General features: G+C 40.9%; 1 protein-coding gene across 1 annotated transcript in view; it reads left to right on the forward strand.

The window, feature by feature from the left end:
- CATSPERB (catsper channel auxiliary subunit beta) overlaps window positions 1-14,155 on the forward strand; it is a 71,601-nt gene that overhangs the window by 38,253 nt on the left and 19,193 nt on the right. The window contains exons 16-19 of the mRNA XM_088145072.1: window positions 987-1,123; window positions 6,115-6,311; window positions 6,868-7,194; window positions 9,242-9,381. Coding sequence (XP_088001198.1) covers window positions 987-1,123; window positions 6,115-6,311; window positions 6,868-7,194; window positions 9,242-9,381 — 801 coding nt within the window. The remainder of the gene's footprint in view (window positions 1-986; window positions 1,124-6,114; window positions 6,312-6,867; window positions 7,195-9,241; window positions 9,382-14,155) is intronic.

Genomic DNA, 14,155 nt, shown 5'->3' on the forward strand with positions numbered 1-14,155 from the left:
TACTGGGAAATGGAAAATAAGACAAATGACTATAATTAGCACAGAGGGACCTAACTACCATTTTTCCTTCACCAGATGCAAGCATGACACTGGCACTCTTTTGGACAGTTATCCAAAAGAGAGATGGAATTTCTCTGAACCAAGGCTACTTTTGTCCTTTTATTATAGTCTATAGAAGTACCATGGGTGGGCAGACCTGCTCATGCAAGTAAAGACACATGCCTAGTGTCAGACCAGGATACTCTTCCATTAAAGGACCAGGTGAACATTTGTGGTTATTCTGGTTTTGGAGCTACCTATGATGACACAAGTATGGCCACTTAGCAGGAATGCTTTCCATCAGTTTTAGCTGGTTCATAAGCTGTGATCCCTATGTTTAAAAAGTTGACTTTGCCACAGTCATTCGTATTCATATGAGATTGTCAGGCCCCTGATATCAGCTGCATAGATTGTCCTGCTATTAAATATATCGAAGAGATGGTACAAAAAAATGGCTTTTACAGAGTTGGCTGTATCGCTATGGAACTCTGTCTTGCAGAATGTGTATTTTACTCTTCCTTGTAGTCAAATCTCATCCATTTTTTAAAATAGATATTGGTCTACAATCTTAACTGCTGCTGCTTTTATCCATGTTCTGATGATGGATATTTTTATACTATCAATAATGTGTCAGGAGATACATAAAAGTAAATTGAATGAAGTGGAAATGAATTACTTAAGTAGTATGTGCATGGCAAAACAAGAAGAGACAGGGTCAAGGATCAGTGGGTTATGAATAAATATGGATTGAATATCGATTGAATACAAGACTGAGAGGTCAGTATGCTGACTGGGGACATGTATGCACATGCATTTTTGTGTGTACACTGTACCATGTTGTTGGCTGAGAACCTTTCAGATTTTTTCCTAAGATGGTTAAACAAGTTGTACATCTATGACATAAAACAACTGAGAAATTAAATAATTACTTCCTCACATTGTTTCAGGAGGTTGACTTAGGTTTTGATGGTCCTTTATCTGCACAGTATATTACTGAAGAACAAATGCTGTTTTTTCACCATGGGTCAAAAGGTACTAAACCAACATTCTCCGGCATACAAAGAAGAAAACGCATAGAATATCGGTAAATACCAATAGTATACATTTTAAGAACCATCTGTTAAAAATAAATTATTCAGGTATTATTTTTTCTTTTTTTAATTATTCTGGTCTTATTAATTTTAAAACATTTGTCTGTTTCCTTGGAAAAATAAGTAGTGCTCATTCTTAAAATACAAATTTAAGGCACAGATGAAACGAGAGAAGAGATGTCTAGAGCATTGCTGGTGCTCAGTCAAGGATGAGCTCAACCAGACATGGGTTAAAGCTGCTATTAAGGCCTATCTTGTGGCGTAAGGTAAGGGTGGTGAGGCAACAGTACTTCTCTGCCTTATTGCATCCGCAGATTGCCACCCTGCAGCCCTGTTTCGGGTGACGCAAGCCCTCTTGGGTAAAGGGGCCCAGAGAACTTTTGTAGGGGCATGCGGAGGAATTTGCTCGGCATCTGTCAGATAAAATTGCTTGGATTCACTCACAGTTAGACACTGGTCTTGTTGCAAGTCCAGAGGAGATGCCTGGGGTGGAGTCTTGCCCGGTTATCTGGGAACAGTTTGAACCTGTTGAACCCAAGGAAGTGGACAGGGTCCTTCGAACTGTGAGCTCAGCCACCTGCTCTCTAGATCCATGCCCCTCTTGGCTTGTGAAAGCAGCCCAGGGGGTGTCATGTGAGTGGGCTCTAGTGGCGGTTAATTCTTTGAGGGAGGGGGTTGTTCCTTTACCTTTTAAAGAAGACTTGGTGCACCCCCTCCTCAAGAAGCCATCACTGGATCCCACCATATTGTACAACTTTTATCCAGTGTCTAACCTCCCTTTTTTGGGAAAAGTGACTGAGAAGGTGGTTGTGCAACAGCTTCAGAGGGCCTTGGATGAAGCAGATTCTCTCGACCCTTTTCAGTCAGGATTCAGACCCAGATATGGGACCAAAACAGCATTGGTCGCACTTTTGGATGATCTCTGGCGTGGGAGGGATAGGGATTGTGCATCCATCCTTGCCCTACTTGACCTCAGCAGCTTTCAATACCATCGACCATGGTATCCTTCTGGATCAGCTCAGGGGTCTGGGGATGGGCAGCACAGTGCTGTGCTGGTTTGCCTCCTTTCTCCAGGGTCAATTCCAGCCAATGATGGTTGGGAAGGAGAGGCCCGCCCTCGTCTCCTACTAGGTGTTCTCCCCTCTTCTATTTAATATCTACATGAGGTCACTGGGCGAGCTCATCTGTTGCCACAGGGTGAGATATCATCAGTATGCTGATGATACCCAACTTTATATCTCTGCCCCTGGCAAATTAAGTGATGCTGTGAATGCTGTATCCCAGTGCCTGGAGGGTCTGGATGGGGAACAACACGCTTCAACTGAACCCTGGCAAGACGGAGTGGCTTTGGGTTTTGGGTCCTGCCAGTTCTGGGATTATACCAATTTTGGTGCTGGATGGGGTGGCATTGCCCCAGACAGATCCAGTGCATAATTTGGGGGTCCTCCTAGACTCGAAACTCCTGTTTGAAGAGCAGGTGGCAGTTGTGGCTAGGAGGGCCTCTGCACAAGTCCGTATTGTGCACCAATTGTGCCCTTTCCTGGATCAGGAGGCTCCGCTCTCAGTCACTCATGCCCTAGTCACCTCCAGATTGGACTACTATAATACACTCTACAAGGGACTGCCCTTGAAGAGTATCTGGAAGCTTCAATTGGTGCAGAATGCAGCAGCGCAGCAGTAATGTGTGCTCCTAGAAGAGCACATGTTACACCTCTGCTTTGCGAGCTGCATTGGCTGCCAGTTTGGTCCCGGGTCCAATTCAAGGTGCTAGTTTTGACCTTTAAAGTCCTTCATGGCATGGGGCCAAGTTATCTGAGGGACCACCTCTCCCCAATTACATCAGCCCATCTCATTAGATCCGGCAGGGAAGGTATGCTACAGGTTCCATCAGCCAGGGACTTGCATTTGGTGGGTGCCAGGACGCAGGCCTTCTCTGCCATGACTCCCTCCTTGTAGAACATTCTCCCTCCTCCCTAGGCTTTCTTCTTCTCTGCTATTGTTTAGGAAATCCCTCAAGTCCTGGTTATATCATCAGGCCTGGGGGTCTTTGGGAACTGAAGACATTCTTAGATGGCACCACTATGATTGATATTCTGCTCTCTCCATGGGATTTGATTGAGAAATACTGCTCCAGACAATAGACTAATCACAAAGCCCATACAAAATGGGTCAGATGGAAAGTCTTCAGGATGCAGGTTCATATAAAGATTGCATTGTGCCCAAAAGGTAGGAAATTGAGACAGTGTGCCATCAAACTTTTTTGGGCATGCTATGGGACATTTTCATCTGGGAAGATTGCAATAGCTGAGCTTGAAGTGCTTGCAGCTGAGCTGTGAGTAATGCAACCTGCTGAGTCAGCTGGGCATTTTCAGCAGCAAGTTGATCCATGCTTGTTTATTTGTCTTCTGGCTGCAGCATGGCCAGTAGCAGAATTTTACCCCTGGGGCAACTGGGAATTAATGGGTTGGCAACAAACTGTCCTGTCTCAGGCCACACATGCACAAACACACAGAGAGGTGGTTGCAAACTTTACTGATAAGTTGTGAAGCAAATAAACAGCAAAGCAAATGTGAGTGAGTCCTTAATAAGGTCATCATCTGAAGAATTTCTAGAGGAAACTTTAATTCAAACCTCTTTCAGAAAATTTCCAGAGGAAGAACAAGCTGATATTTTTTGGGCACTGGAAGATTTAAAGCAAGCCCTGTTAGAGCTTCACACTGACATAGTTTCTCTAGAAGTTCTACCTACTTCTAATACCCAAGACACAGAATTCTTAGATACAACTCCCCCCTCAATTCTTAAAACTTACTGATAAAACATTCCCTTGTGACATGTCAGTGACAGATAATTTCAAACCTCTCTTCCTCTGCCTCAGGCTTTATCTCTTGTCTTATGCTCAGTAGAATCCAGGAGGGAAAACAAGCCCAAAGAAATCCTATCAGGGTTCAGCAGGAGTGAAAAGTATGGAGGTGCCCTTAAAGTTGACATCATGCTGAACTCCACTAAACCCAAATTACCAAAGGATGATTTTATTTGTCATGGAGCTTGTCCAAAAGTTTTTAATCTGAATGTTATGGCTCAAAAAGAAATGCCAGTTTCAAACTGGCTGGGGAAAATTTCTCATTTAATTTGGCCTATTGCCTAGCAAGTTTAGGCTTCAACAGAACTGCCAAATTAATAATAAGAAGTTGGAGACTTCAAGCAATCAAACATGTGAGTTTCCACAGGATATCAACCCAAAGGACATGGTAATGGGTTCAAGATATTATATCCCAGTTACACTGAAAGAAAATTGAACACAGTTAACAGAACATTGAGCTGAAAAGGGAACACGCTATCTAACAAATTGACGCAGATATATACCATGGGCTGAAAGAAGGGGAAGAGCAACTGGAAAATACACAAACAGATTATCATTCCTGTATATTGAACATTAAATATTATTTAAATCTTACATCATTATTTTAGCTCAATGGAAAAGCTAAATTAGATCCTTACATTTAAAAATAAAGCCTATCTTTTGTTTCTTAAAAAAATACACACCAAAACTAAAGAACAACAGTAGGTTTTTTAACAAATAATTTGACCAATATTATGCCATTAAACAATGGTAAATCTAGAGGGGTGATATAATGGTATGCGGGAATGACCTTGGGAGACAGGAGGAAGAGCCACAGAATAGGCAATGGTCAGATGAGAGGCAGCTGAGCCCGCAGAAGGAATGGGGACATGGCAGTGTCTCAGAAGGGTCCCTCCCTAGTTTCTTGGACTGTAAAGGTGAGGGGGGAGAGATGTACTGTCAGACTTGCAAGATGCTGTTAATGTAACTTTACAATAAAGTAGAGCTAGTACTTTTGGGTGTACTCCTTGTCTGGACTACCTCACAAGGCTGACAGGTGATGATAGTAATAAATAAAAGTATTGACTTATCTTAGAGACTGTCACCTGTAGGTCCCAAGGATTTGACCCTTTACAGTTGTAGACCCTCTTTAGCCCTAAACTAGCTCCCACACTACTGAATTTTAGGAGAGCCATACAAAACTTGGCATTTTAAGAGACCCCTGGAAGGGGAGCTGGTGTAAGTCGGGAGCCTCCACTCTAGGGTGTGTACAGACATTTTCAGAGATTCTATCAACAGTTGCGTATTAGTACTTAGCATAAAGAAATAGACATGGATAATTATTTGAAAGAAATCTCAGTCCAACCTATTACAAAGCAACTAGGAATCAACTGATTTAGGCAATGTATTCAATGGAATCTAAGGATATAATTAAGCCTTTTAAGTAACTAAAGTTAAATTCATCAAAATTTATTTTATTTATTAAGTAAATAAAATTTATTATCAAAATTATCAAAATTTTATTTATTAAGTAAATAAAGCTTATTTATTTTATTTATTCAGTAAATACAGCTCCAAGTTCACCAGTTCTTTATGAGGAATTTAAGGAGCAATGCCATATTTATGCCACTTTTATAATTCTATCCCACAAGAGGGTTTAATTCCAGACTTGATTTAAATCTACAATAGAGTCCTCTCAAAAGATGGGAAGGGTCACATAGAGATTTCAAACTATAGACCTACAGTATATATTGTTGAAGATGCTAGAATATTCACTTCAATATTGGCCAATTGTCAACCCTTCAAGGCAGGCCAAGAAATGACCCCTCAAGGAACAATTGGAACTCTACTTTATTATTGGAAGGTATGACCAAAACTTGAAAGCCTGCCAACGTTTTCCTCTGCCCCCTCTTAAGCCATACTGAATCAAGGAGGGATTATTTTGAACCAGGGGACACTCCTTAGAAGACAGATGTTAGCAGCAGAAACTACTAAGTTGCTACCCCAAAGCAGGAAGCAGAACCAGACCTAGAGGGCTTCTGAGAGAGAAGAATGGCATATGACAAGCTGTAATTATGCTGCATATAAAATGCAATTTGACAAACCTATCAAGATAATAATAAATATTTACTTTTTTTAAAAAAGGCCAGGAGGATCAGGGATAATTACTGAAGTGCTCAGAAGGATGAATCCTACAGGAATTGTATCATCTATCATGGTAAATGTTCTGGATCATTTTCCTGTTGAATCTGAAACTGACAGCCCTTGTACAGCAAATACATTAACCATTCGGCCTCCTTCACCTGGCACTACATTCTATCGCCTTCAACTTACTACTGCAGGTATGTCAATCATTTGATAACGAAGAACTTTTGGATGAATTTCCTTATGTGAGCCATGTTTCTGTACTCCTGAATATTTCTCTTAAATATCAGCATTTTCTAAAATCTGAAAGGCTATACTTTTTTTAATGCATTAAGTGTATTACTGTGATATCTAAAACTAGAAACTACTCATTCTTCTCCTTCCCCTTCTCCTAAAAATGGACTAGGTAGTTTTCTCCTAGGCTTTCTTTTATAAGTGCACATATTTACCATTTTCTGAATCACCTGAGGCAGAAGGCTTTCATCCTCAGCTCCCAGAAAGCCCATAGGTTTTCCTCATTTTAAAGCAGAATGGGAAGCTTAATGAATCTGAGTGGGCTACCATACATGGCTAGTAGACTATGATGGTGAAAATTTGCCCTATATTGTTAACTATGATATGAAATCTAAGATTCCTTATACTAAGTGAATCTGGCATCAGGTCATGTAGTTACTTTTGAGTAAATTAACCTTATTCATAATCAGGTCAACACATTTTTAATGTCCTGACAGGTTTGTGTGTGTGATTTTTTAGGTACTCATGTATTCAGGACATCTGATGTTGAGAAGACAGTTGTGATTCCAGGCTCCAGCAGTTTATTCATTACTCAGGTGTTGGATGATCATAACGCTTTAGGAATTGCCACTATGCCTGAGAGAGTGCTTCTAAACAAACCCCTTCCACCTAACCAGTGGTTTTTATATGACTTTGGCACAACGAATGGTAGGAAATGGAAAATTGTAGTTGACACGTGTAGATACATAATACGACAGTTTGATGATCTACCACTCCATGCCATTAAATACCTGGATCTTAGATCAAAACTGCATTTTTCATTCAAAGTAACTCCAGTTAATACTGGTAAGACCTTTGGAATCATATATATATATATCTATTTTTGTAAACTCTTAATGCATTATAAACGTATATACAATAGGTTTTTAAAGGTATGAAACTATTAATTTCAGTTAAATGTATGTTTTCAGTAATTTCAGTGCAAATATTCACTGCTATTCATTGGTAGGCAACCTGAGCCCATGGGCATATACAGCTCTGGCCATTTTTATCTTTAAAAAGTTCAGAATAGGAATATCAGGTCTCTGAAATGCTCAACTCATTTATCTGAATCTTTCAATTTGTGCCCCAGAGGTTAAAAATCAGAAGGCTGAAAAAATTCAGCCTTGACCACTAATTTAAGCTTCTAAAGCAAAATTTCTTAGATGATGATTGATTCCATGCTAGAAAAAAATTGCCTATCCTTGCCTAATTAATAATTAATTGCCTTTCAAGCCCTTATCATTTTTAATGCAAGATTATTGAGAATAAAATTAAAGATTATCATGAATAGAGCTATTAGCATAGGTGACTAGAAGCAATAGCACTTAAGTAAGGCAATACCGGTAGTCCTTGTTTAGCAACCACAATTGGGACCAGCAACTCGATCGTTAAGCAAAGCAGTCACTAAGTATAACAATGACAGTGCTTATGATCTTACTTCAGCTTTCCTTTGCTTTATAGGCCTGTGAAGGTTGTAAATGCAAGGATTGGTCGTAAAGTTACTTTTTCATCACCATCGTAACTGCAAACAGTTGCTAAACAAGGTAGTCACTAAACGAGGACTACCTGTAGCATTTAAAGAGACGAGCGAAAAAGATGGGCTGGCATTGTAGCTTCCACAGAAGTCATTAAACCCCTATCTAGCTATGGTAGATCCCTATCAAGCACAATTCATCTCTCCAATCGTTTCAGTTAAATGAAACAGGAACAGGCAATTTTATTTTCTATGTGAGGGCTATGTTTTTGTTTTTTTTTTAAGTGTTTTGCTCCCTTATTTCAATCAATTGAAAAATAGCCACCAACCTAACTGTCTCTTACCCAAGGCACAACACACATTCACAGGGAACTCAGTACTAAATAATTATAAACAAGGTGATTGCGGGTTGGAGTTTCAAGTATAGCAGGGTAGTTCCTCCCACTATAAAACATTGTTTTGGTCCCTGAGAGTTATAGGATATACAGTATGGCACTGATGTCACTGGAGAAGGAACAGCCTTTGCAAATGGAAATTAGGGAAAACAGGTGGATTAGGAAAACCAAACAAGGTGGTAGGAAGCATGCTCAGAACTACCCAAATATGATCAGGATTCTGGATATGAACACATAAGGTTTGATACATGAAACAAAAGGTTCAAGACCCACAGAGGTCCTGCATCTAAAAGCAAGAAAAGCAAACTGGTAAAGCTAGTCTGGAGGATCAAGGCTCCCTTCTGAGTTCAAGCCCCTGTCATTTATAAAGTAATCATTGGCACATTCTAACTGGCATAAGGGCACTGCAAGGGTGGCCATTGAAAGCTCACTGGGTTCTCAGGGGTCTTACACACCCTGGAATTCAGGGATTAGGTACAGTATATGATGCCAAGTAGTAAATCCTGGGAAAAATGAATTAATTTTTTTCTTTGCTGTATTACTATTTGGAAACTCACACTTCCGATTCATATTGTACCTGTGTGTGTTGGTTTCCTCACATGATAGCCCTTATGCAACTGTGAAATCTCATTCATTCAACCTTATACCAAGTTGGATGGGACAAACTACCATGGTCCCAATCTCTCACTGATTGTGCAGACTAAATGTCTGCATAGGGCCAGAAAATGGTAGTAAGATTTATCATACACCTGTTTCTTTCTTTACAATAAGATGCAAAACCCTAAATCTGGTTTTATGCGGAACAATGTGTAATGACTAGCTCCAGTTAATACCTTATTCAGCTTTATTTGTTTTTTAGAACTTATAATCTACCTAACTGATCTGTAATATCCTAAGTGTTCCTCTTCCTTTTATTGGGATTATTCTGCAGAAAGCAAATAGTAAACATGAATATAATTTTCATGGTTGTTTCAACCCACAGCTTACCTAATATTTCATAGGTATTTGATGAGACTAATAGTTGGAAGGCCTTCCCTACTGGATGTGGTGACAGAAGATTACTGGGATGACAATCAAAATTATATAGTCAATATCAGTGTTCAAAGTAAATTTTTTGAACAGGTAATACACAGACAGCTTTGCTCAAGATACTTGATAAGGTTTACTGTGTATCTAGATATTGAATGTTTATGCCAGTGCTTTCTATCGAATACATATTGCACAATAAATTTGTTTTGGTTTTGATCTGCTTATACTAAAAATCTTTTCTAGGAACTCCAAGTCTAGGGAATGAATATTAAAGGAATATTAACTATATACAACAGAGATACGTTCAGTATGGACTAATATGCAGGACAAAACAAATGTGGAAGATATGGTCCCACAGGTACCCAGATGCCTAGCCATGAAGGACTTTATAAGTTAACACCAGCATTTTAAATTGTACTCAGAGCTGAATCAGTAACCAGTGCTGGGCCCACCATATTGGCATAGTATGTTCCCAACATCAGGAGCCACTTAAGACAAGGGTTGCTGCATTCTAGACTAATTTTAATTTCTGGATAGTCTTTAAAGGCAGACCATGTAAAGCACATTGCAGTAATCAATAGTCCATGCCAGAAAACCTCCTGCACTAGGTAAGGATGCAGTTGATGTAATAGCTGAAGCTGGGCAAAGACCCACTTAGCCACAGCCTCCGTTTGCAAGTCCAGTTGTTGTTGTTGTTCAGTCGTTAAGTCATGTCCGACTCTTCGTGACCCCATGAACCATATTGTGCCAGGCCTTCCTGTCCTTCACTGCCTCCCTGAGTTTGCTCAGTTTCATGCTCATTGCTTCAGTGATGCTATCTAACCATCTCATCCTCTGCCGTCCCCTTCTCCTTTTGCCTTCAATCTTTCCCAGCATCAGGGTCTTTTCCAAAGAGTCCTCTCTTCGCATTAGGTGACCAAAGTATCTGAGCTTGAGCTTCATTATCAATCCTTCCAATGAGCAATCAGGGTTGATTTCCTTTAAGATTGACTGATTTGACCTCTTAGCAGTCCAGGGGACTCTTAAGAGTCTTCTCCAGCATCACAGTTCAAAGGTATCAATTCTTCGGCGCTCAGCCTTCTTTATGGTCCAGCTTTCACAGCCATACATTACTACTGGAAAAACCATAGCTTTGACTATGCGGATCTTTGTTGGCAAGGTGACGTCTCTGCTTTTTAATATGCTATCTAGGTTTGCCATAGATTTCCCCCCAAGGAGCAAGTGTCTTTTAATTTCATGGCTGCAGTCTCCGTCTGCAGTGATCTTGGAGCCCAAATAAATGAAGTCTGTTACTGCTTCCATTTCTACCCCTTCTATTTGCCAGGAATTGATGGGGCCAGCTGCCATGATCTTAGTTTTTTTAATGTTGAGTTTCAAGACAGCTTTCGCACTCTCCTCTTTCGCCCTCATCAAGAGGCTCTTTAGTTCTTCTTCACTTTCTGCCATTAGGGTGGTATCGTCTGCATATCTGAGGTTGTTGATGTTTCTCCCTGCAATCTTAATTCTGGCTTGTGATTCTTCCAGCCTGGCATTTCTCATGATGTACTTTGCATATAGGTTAAATAAGCAGGGTGACAGTATACAGCCTTGTCGTACTCCTTTCCCTATTTTGAACCAATCGGTTGTTCCATGACCGGTTCTAACTGTTGCTTCTTGGCCCGCATACAGATTTCTCAGGAGACAGGTAAGATGGTCTGGGACCCCCATCTCTTTAAGAATTTGCCACAGTTTATTGTGATCCACACAATCAAAGGCTTTTGCATAGTCAATGAAGCAGAAGTAGATGTTTTTCTGGAATTCTTGTGCTTTCTCCATGATCCAGCGAATGTTGACAATTTGATCTCTAGTTCCTCTGCCTCTTCGAAACCCAACTTATACATCTGGTAGTTCTTGATTCACGTATTGCCGAACCCTAGCTTGTAGGATTTTGAGCATAACCTTGCTAGCATGTGAAATGAGTGCAATTGTGCGATAGTTTGAGCATTCTTTGGCATTGCCCTTCTTTGGAATTGGAACGTAAACTGACCTTTTCCAATCCCGTGGCCACTATTGCATTTTCCAAACTTGCTGGCATATTGAGTGCAGCACTTTAACAGCATCATCTTTTAGTATTTTAAATAACTCAACTGGAATACTGTCATCTCCACTAGCTTTGTTGTTAGCAATGGAGTGCTAACCAAAGCTAGTGGAGATGACAGTATTCCAGTTGAGTTATTTAAAATACTAAAAGACGATGCTGTTAAAGTGCTGCACTCAATATGCCAGCAAGTTTGGAAAATGCAATAGTGGCCATGGGATTGGAAAAGGTCAGTTTACATTCCAATTCCAAAGAAGGGCAATGCCAAAGAATGCTCAAACTATTGAGGCCCACTTGACTTCACTCTCTAGGATGTCTGGCTCAAGGTCAGTGACCACACCAGCATGGACATCAGGGACATTAAGATCTTTCTTGTAGACTTCTTCTGTGTATTCTTGCCACCTCTTCTTAGTCTCTTCTGCTTCTGTTAGGTCCCTGCCTTTTTTGTCCTTTATCATGCCCATCTTTGCCCTAAACGTTCCTTTGATATCTCCAATTTTCTTGAAGAGATCTCTAGTCTTCCCCATTCTATTGTTTTCCTCGATTTCTTTGCATTGTTCATTTAAGAAGGCCTTCTTATCTCTCCTTGCTATTCTCTGGAAATCTCCATTCAGTTGCTTATCTCTTTCCCTTTCACCCTTGCTTTTCGCATTCCTTCTTTCCACAGCTATTTGTAAAGCCTCATCAGACAGCCATTTTGCTTTCTTGCATTTCTTTATCTTTGGGATGTCTTTAGTTGCTGCCTCTTGTACAATGTTACAGACCTCCGTCCATAGTTCTTCAGGCACTCTGTCTACCAAACCTAATCCTCTAAATCTATTCATCACCTTCACTGTGTACTCACAAGGAATATGATCTAAATCATACCTGAATGGTCTAGTGGTTTTCCCTACATTCTTCAATTTAAGCCTAAATTTTGCAGTAAGAAGCTCATGATCTGAGCCACAGTCAGCTCCGGGTCTTGTTTTTGCTGTCTGTATAGAGCTTCTCCATCTTTTGCTGCAAAGTATATAATCAATCTGGTTTCGGTATTGACCATCTGGTGATGTCCATGCGTAGAGTCGTCTCTTGTGTTGTTGGAAAAGAGTGTTTGCTATGACTAGCTTGTTCTCTTGACAGAATTCTATTAGCCTTTGCCCTGCTTCATTTTGTACTCCAAGGCCAAACTTGCCTGTTATTCCGATTACTCCTTGACTTCCTACTTTAGCATTCCAATCCCCTATGATGAAAAGGACATCTTTTTTTGGTGCTAGTTCTAGAAGGTGTTGTAGGTCTTCATAGAAGCGGTCAACTTCAGCTTCTTCGGCATCAGTGGTTGGGGCATAGACTTGGATTACTGTGATGTCGAATGGTTTGCCTTGGATACGCACTGAGATCATTCTGTCGTTTTTGAGGTTGTACCCCATTACTGCCTTTCCCACTCTCTTATTGACTATGAAGGCAACTCCATTTCTTCTAAGGGTTTCTTGGCCACAGTAGTAGATATAATGGTCACCTGAATTAAATTCACCCATTCCCGTCCATTTCAATTCGCTGATTCCCAAGATGTCGACGTTCAATCTTGTCATCTCATGTTTGACCACATCCAGCTTGCCTTGGTTCATAGATCTTACATTCCAGGTACCTATACAATATTGTTCTTTACAGCATCGGACCTTCTTTTCGCTTCCAGATACATCCACAGCTGAACGTCCTTTCGGCTTTGGCCCAGCCGCTTCACTCTTTCTGGAGCTACTTGGAATTGCCCTCCGCTCTTCCCCAGTAGCATATTGGACACCTTCCGACCTGAGGGGCTCATCTTCCGGTGTCATATCTTTTAACCTTTTAACATTGTCCATGGGGTTTTCTTGGCAAGATACTGGAGTGGGTTGCCATTTCCTTCTCCAGTGGACTACGTTTTGTCAGAACTCTCTGTCATGACCTGTCCGTCTTGGGTGGCCCTGCATGGTATAGCTCATGGCTTCACTGAGTTACGCAAGCCCCTTCGCCACGACAAGGCAGTGATCCATGAAGTGGTTTGCAAGTCCAGAAGAACCCCCCAAATCATGACCCTTCTCCTGGACAGGTAATGTCTGTCTGTCCAGGGATAACACTGATACTAAAGAAGAACCATGATGTATAAACAGCAACTCCTTCTTGCTTAGATTCAGTCTGAGCCTGTTCTCTCCTGTCCAGATCCTGTCAGCCTCCAGTGCCAAGAAGAACAACAACAGCATCTCCCTCATGGGCCAGGGTAGTAATGTATAGTTGGATGTCATCAGCACAGTTATGAATTATTGGATGACCTTCCCCAGTGGTTTCATATAAATGTTAAAAAGCTGGGCGGTGAGGACTGATCCTGACAGTACTCCTTAATGAGGGGCCACGGGCCAACCTCTTCTTCCCCAGCACAACAGAGTGAAACCATTCACAAAGGAAAGAACAGAACCTCTGCAAAACAATGCCCCAAATCCCCAAGCTCTGCAGGCAGTCCAGAAGATGCTATGGTCAATACTATCAGAAGTGGTTGAGAGGCTATGAGGACCCAGAGAGGTACACAATTCCTATCCAGGTCCTGACAAAGTTGCACTTTGAGGCAACTTTGAAAAACAAACCAGAATTGTATGAAGGCTCAAAATGTATAATATAGCACCGTGCAAACTGGCCTTTCCCTTTCTTCAGTCCCTTCAGATTTTCTTAGGTGGAAATGAGGCAGCCTAAATGGAAATTGTACTCATATGCACTTAAACATGATATAATTTTGCATGAGGTTACATATGCTGATAAAGCAGGATCCACAATTCAATACTG

This window comes from Python bivittatus, unplaced genomic scaffold (assembly GCF_059951505.1).
Source record: "Python bivittatus isolate LINGU-HERP-01145 unplaced genomic scaffold, Pbiv_v1 ctg000480_np1212, whole genome shotgun sequence".
Classification (NCBI taxonomy): domain Eukaryota; kingdom Metazoa; phylum Chordata; class Lepidosauria; order Squamata; family Pythonidae; genus Python; species Python bivittatus.